Source organism: Oryx dammah, unplaced genomic scaffold, assembly GCF_014754425.2.
Source record: "Oryx dammah isolate SB20612 unplaced genomic scaffold, SCBI_Odam_1.1 HiC_scaffold_9, whole genome shotgun sequence".
Lineage (NCBI taxonomy): Eukaryota > Metazoa > Chordata > Mammalia > Artiodactyla > Bovidae > Oryx > Oryx dammah.
Genome location: NW_024070193.1, coordinates 11112138 through 11118137, shown reverse-complemented (window position 1 = coordinate 11118137; position 6000 = coordinate 11112138). Strand labels below are relative to the sequence as shown.

At 60.3% G+C, this 6000-nt stretch overlaps 1 protein-coding gene across 1 annotated transcript; it reads right to left on the bottom strand.

Annotated features, from left to right (window-relative positions):
• Window positions 1–814: 814 nt before the first annotated feature.
• On the bottom strand, window positions 815–3962 carry RBM15B (RNA binding motif protein 15B). Its single transcript, XM_040247084.1, has one exon. The coding sequence runs from the start codon at window positions 3847–3849 to the stop codon at window positions 1168–1170; it is 2682 nt and encodes an 893-aa protein (XP_040103018.1). The 5' UTR covers window positions 3850–3962; the 3' UTR covers window positions 815–1167.
• Window positions 3963–6000: the final 2038 nt, after the last annotated feature.

Below are 6000 nucleotides of genomic sequence, written 5' to 3'. Positions count from 1 at the left end.
GACAGGAGGCCCTAGACACCAGCGCCCACCTTGCACCTGAGAAAGAAAGTTATGTCAGTTTACAAGAGCATCTTCCTAACCCACTGTCCTCCAAAAACTCTTCAGGCCAGGGATCCCATGTCCCTCACTCTGCTCCAGTGGCCGGGCAGAGGCCCACACCAGCCCTGAACAATCGTAAGAAAAGCCAGAATTCACAAGCACTGGGAAAAGTTCAGGGATTAACCAAGGAAAGTGGCCTCCCACCCTCCCCTGCAACGTTGGACCACCAGTGCCCCTGGGAGTCTGAAGGAGTGCTGTCTCCACCTGGGTATCCCCAGGCTGCTGCATTAAGGGGAGAAGGGAGGCTAACGAGAGGAGGAAGCTGGGCACATCCAGGCACCAGGACCCCGATATCGCACTGCTCCTCCCATGACTACCACGCCACGACTGCGAAGGGCGACCTGCTTTCAAAAACTCCTGCAAACTAGGTGCTTTCTTCAACCTGACGGACACACAGATTGTTCACGGCAGGAAAACAAAAACCACCACAGCGGCTAGACTTAGGCTTAACCCCTTCCTGTGCAGTGGTCTCTATGGAGGCTGGCATGGCAGGGTCTGAAATGAAACCAACTTGCTCTCAGACCAAATTAGAAACCCCTGTGAATGGAGCCCCGCCACAGCCCCAAGAGCTGAGGGCTGACAGGCACCAGTGCAGCAGGGCTGGGAGACACGCCGGCAGTGGAAAGAAGCCAGAAGGCATCTGCGTGCAGGCAGCGGGGGACAGTCTTCCATCCTTCGAGAAAATCATGTGATTAAACCAGGACTCTGAACAGGATTAAAAATCCATCCTCTGACAAAGGCTTTACTGACAATTTTCCATACAGTTAGTCAAAAAATAAAAAAATACAGAACACAGCAGACAGTATTTCATACACTAGAAGCTGACACGACAGGAGTCCCTTCTCATCACGGTAAAAAAAAAAAAAAAACAAAACCAGAAAACCCAAACCTAAGAACTTAGTTTTTGGTGGGGAGATAGGACTTTGGTCCCCTACCAAATGAAATGGAGTAACCCAGCAGAGAATTCAAATCAAGGGTGTAGGATGGGCCAGGGGGTGCAGGGCAGCCATGGTCAGATTTTAAAATAACTGCTTGAGTGACAGACAGGCTGGCGCAGCCAGGCTTGGGCTAGGCTGAGTCTCTCACTATGACTATCACCATATGCTCCTCCTCTAGCTTGCCCAGTGTCCTCAGCGCTGACTGGAGGTACTGCTGTGAGAAGTCACAGGGCGGGAAGGCGTAGAGCATGCCTGTGCTGTCTCTGCCCTTGGATCCACCCACTGGCAGGCTGATCACCCCAGCAGCCTGCTTCTGTTTCAAGTAGGAGACCAGGTTCCTGAGAAGCCGCCTCTGTAGGCCAGGCTCCACCGCAGGCATCCCCTCAGAGCCAGGCCCACTGGGGGTCGCCTGCGTGGCCAGGAGCACTGCGTAGCCATTGGGGCTCCCCTGCTTGATGCGTCGTGTGACCTCATCGAGCTTGGGTTGGTCCAGGCGAAGGCGCTGGGCAATCTTCAGCTGGGTCAGCTTACTCCCGGAAGTATGGTCTTTGAGGAGACTGCTGATCACCCCCTGGTCCCCCTCTAGGATGTGCATAGATGTCGGGAAGCAGCTGTTTTTCAACACCAGAAGCCCATTCCAACCCAACTGCAGCGTCTGGGCATACTCTGAAAGATTCTTGAGCTTTTTGGTCTCGTGTTTTGGCTCTTCCAGAGGCCTGGGCTCGGCCTCAGTGGTCCGATGATTGCGCTCGCTCTCTCGGGTCTTCTTCCCGTGGGAAGAGTCGGGAGCCTCGTGGTGGTGGTGGTGGCTCCGCTCCTCCACCCCGTGTCGGCTGTTGCTGAGGGAGTTGCTGCCGGACTCCTTGGTCCCTTCACTGGAATGGTTTTCCTTGCGGCTACGCTCCGGGGTGCGGTCGGAGCCTCGGTCCGCAGGTTGCCCACCACCCTTGGTCCTGCTCCGTTCCTCGTACGGGGAGTGGGTGGCCCTGCCACGATCACTGGAGAGGCTCCGGCGCTTCCGCCTGTCCTCCCAAGCCTTGGGCAGGCCCCGGTCCCCATCTCCCCAGCGCTCACCACTCCGGCTGCGCACTGAGCGGCTGTAGCCTTCGAGGCTATTTCGGCGGTCAGAGCTTTTACTGGGGCTGGTCCAGTCCCCTTCCAAAAAGGTCCGCTCTCGATCTGAGTACAGAAGGTGCGGAGGGGTCCTGTCCCGCACCCGCAGGTCGGCATCCAGGTTCCGGTGCCGGGTATACCCGTCGGGGAGTAGCTCATAGTGCACAGGGAGCGGGGAGGGCTGGTACTGCTGGGGATACCGAGTCTCCTCTGCTTTGGCAAAATCCACGCGCAGCCTGCGGTCCGGACCCCCCAGGGGAAAGCCCCTCATTTTAGCACAGGCGGCCTGGGCTGCGTCCAAGCTCTCGTACTGGATGTAGGCAAAGCTATCTCCCTTGACATGATCAATGGTCCGAATGCTCCCAAAACGGTCAAACTCCCGGGCCAGAGCCGCCAGTGAGGTGTTAGGTCCCAAGCCACCCACCCAGAGGCGCGTAGTGGGGTTGGCCTTGCCGTACCCTATCTTAATGGGGTTGCGGCCTATCACCCGACCCGACATGCCGACCTTGGCCCGGTGGGCCATGTCTAGGTTCTGGAACTTGAGGAAGGCATACGCACCGCCCTGCCCACGGGCGGGTCTCTTGATGACCACCTCCTCAATGATGCCGTACTTCTCGAAAGCCCGTCGCAGCTCCACCTCTGACACGCTGTGGTCCAAATTCCCAATGAAGAGGTTGCGCGTGGCCCGCTGGTCGTCCTCGGGCATCAGGTCCTCCTCGCACACGGCCGGGTAGCCGTAGGGTCGCCCGCGGTCGTCGTACAGCCCGTAGTAGTCCAAGGCCCGTTCCCGGGACAGGCCTACGGCGGCGGCGGCCGCGGCCGCATCTAGAGCAAAGGCTGCGGCAGCGTGGCGGGCGCGGGGCTCCCGCAGCGGAGGGGCGGCAACCGGGGACAGCGAACGCTGCTTGTACTGATAGCCGCCGTGCAGCGGGAGGTAGCCGAGCGGGTCTGCGGGCGCGGGCGGGCCCGGGGGCGGAGTGGAGGCGGCGGCGCTGCTGCTGCTGCTTCGCCTGCTGCTGCCGCCGCCGCCGCCGCCGCCTCGCAGGTACACGGGCTCCACCTTGAGCGGACGGTCGTAGAGCAGTAGCTGGCGGGCCAGGGCGTGCTGGCGGGCCTCACGCGCGTCCTGCGGGTGCCGGAAGTTCACGTAGGCCACGCGGCCCAGCTCAGGCGTGTGCGACAGGCGCAGGCTGATCTCGCCGAAGCGCTTGAACTGGTGGAAGAGCCGATCTTCGAGGTGCTCGGCAGGCAGCGCGGGGCTCAGGCTGCTGATGAGCAGCGTCTTGTACTCGGGTGCAGCCGCTGAGGAGCCGGGACCCGTGGGCTCGGCCCCGGGCGGCGGCGGAGGCGGCGGTAGTGGAGATGCGCGGGGCGACGCGCCCGAAGCGCCTGGGTCCCCTGAGGCCTTGCCGCCGCGTCCCCCGCCGCCGGCGCCCGAGCCCGAGGAGCGGCCGCTGCTCGCACGGTGATTCGCGTCCCCGGCGCCTCGGCCTTCGCGATGCCCACCGCCGCTGCCCCCGCTACCGCGAGGTTTGTCGCGGACCCGCGTTGGAACGGGGTGCTTGGCGCCGCCCGAGGCCTTGTGCGCCGCCCGCCGCCCGCCCGCCTCCGCCTCCCGTTCGCGCTCCCGCGGCCGTTTCGCCGACGATGACGAGCCGCGCCCGCTCGGGCTGGAGTCTCGCTCGCTCTGCCTCTTCATGGCGCCGGCGCGGCTGGCGGGCGGGCGGCCCGCAGGCCCCTCACAGCGGCGGCGGCGGCGGCCGAGGAGGCAGCGCCCCCGGCGCCGCCATCTTGGACAAAAGGACTCGGCGCGGCGACGGGGCGGGGCGGGAGCTGCGCTGAGGGCCTGGGCGCCGCGTTATCAGGCTGCGCCGGCCTACCACGTGACCCCATGGAGGGCGGGGCGAGGGCAGCGCCGGGTGTGCGTCATCGGGCTGCGCCGCCCCGTACCACGTGACCCTGTGGCTAGCTGGCGAGCCCGCCCGCACTGTGAGCTCTGGCGCCACCTTGCGGATGGCGTGGCCGAGGCCCGGGGCTCCACAGAAACTGAGCCCTGGAGAGGGACAGAAGCCTCTGTCTCCTGGTTAGAGGCCTCACAGGAGCGGGTGTGCCAGGCCTTGAACTTTATGGTATGCTCCCCCAATCCCAGGACTAAGTTTGGGTGACCACCTCTAAGCCTTTCCTTGGCATCTACTGACTGGGTCCGGCATTAACAACCTGAACCCACACCCCGTATCTCGAGTATCCCCTCCGTTCATGTTCACCTGTGGCAGCCGCCCGAAAGGCCTTGAGAACCATGGCTATGCACTCAGCCGCTGAGACCTGTTGGGTCCCTGGCTGGGCACAGAAATCCAAAACCTGTGGTTTCTAGGATGGATTTCCCTGGTGGCTCAGACGGCAAAGCGTCTGTCTACAATGCGGGACACCTGGGTTCGATCCCTGGGTCGGGAAGATCCGCTGGAGAAGGAAATGGCAATCCACTCCAGTGCTATTGCCTGGAAAATCCCATGGACAGAGAAGCCTGATAGGTTACAGTCTATGGCGTCGCAAAGTCAGACACGACTGAGAGACTTCACTTTCTAGGGTGGGAACAGCAACGGGGCCCACCCTCCGCTTGGACATTCGAGTACACAGGGCAGGGTCACGGAGCCAAGGGCGAAGAGAAGGCCAAACCCAGCGGCTACCGTTTGCCATGCTTACCTCTCCCTGGCCAGTGCTCTCGTATCCACCTCCATGGTGGTGACATGAAGAAGAAATCCTGTTCAGGTGCCAAGCCCCCTCAGGGAAACTTTCATTTTCCATGGAGAGTTAACCAGAGGCTTCACAAGACCTGACGCAACTTAAGCCACAGTAACCGTGGCGCGGGGAAGAGCGCATGCGCGTCTTCTGCCCTCCCACGACCAGAAGCCTTTGCGAGGAGCGCCTGCAGCAGCTAACGCAGGTGCACTAGATTAACGTCTTACAAAAACACCTGTTAACGTTCCAGGTCTTCCAGGCGGCTTCCAGGAGTTAACCCTTTTAAAGATAACCTTGGGGATCACCCTCAGGTAGCAGTTGGGCTGTCCTCAGTTTGGTGTAGCCTGGAGGACACAGAGGCCACCAGAACACAGCTGCTAGGTTTAAACAGCTCCATCTATTAAGGTTTCTGGTTCTAGCCATGCAGTTTCTCAACACCTTTCAGGGGCTCAGAAAACTTTGTCTGATCGTACAGCCCGTCTAATTCCTTCAAATAGGGAACACGTGGCCTAAGCACATTCTTACTTTTCTCAGACATGAAAACTGGGGGCCTGCTGCTCACAGCCATCAGTGGACCCCAAAGCCGCTGAGGGCCCTTTACGTTGGCAACCTGAATTTAGGAACTGCCCAAATGACGTGACCCGAGGTCAGAGCATGCAGGCACTGTTTCTTAGTCCTCCCCTTGTGGTGGTCTCTGAGGGCACGAGGGGCAGTCCACTGAGTCACAGTTCATGCTGGTCACTGGGTTTCCCGTGCACCAAACCCAAAAAGAGCAACTAAAAAACCAGACTCCAGGGACACCCTTTCAGGACTTCAACTGTTAGGCCTATCTTGGGTAAACAAAAAGACAGCCTCTCACTGGCTCTTTGTACAAAGCAGCTCCTGCCAGTCTTGCAAAATCCCAGCTAGGTACCAGAGGCTTAGGGTTGACACTGGACCACAAACTGAGTTGAGCAAGCAGATGGCCAGATCTGAACAGTGGCTGATGGAGGTAGCCAGGCCAAGCATCTTCAGAAATGTGACAGTACTGAACATACTCAGTTACTGAAGTCATCACTGCAGAAACCTGCATTAAACCCGTCTTGCTTGCAACCCAGCCCCATGCCAGCCCCTC

Bases quoted from the DNA above. Each gene is read 5' to 3' on its own strand.
- RBM15B (XM_040247084.1), bottom strand. From the start codon at position 3,849: ATGAAGAGGCAGAGCGAGCGAGACTCCAGCCCGAGCGGGCGCGGCTCG.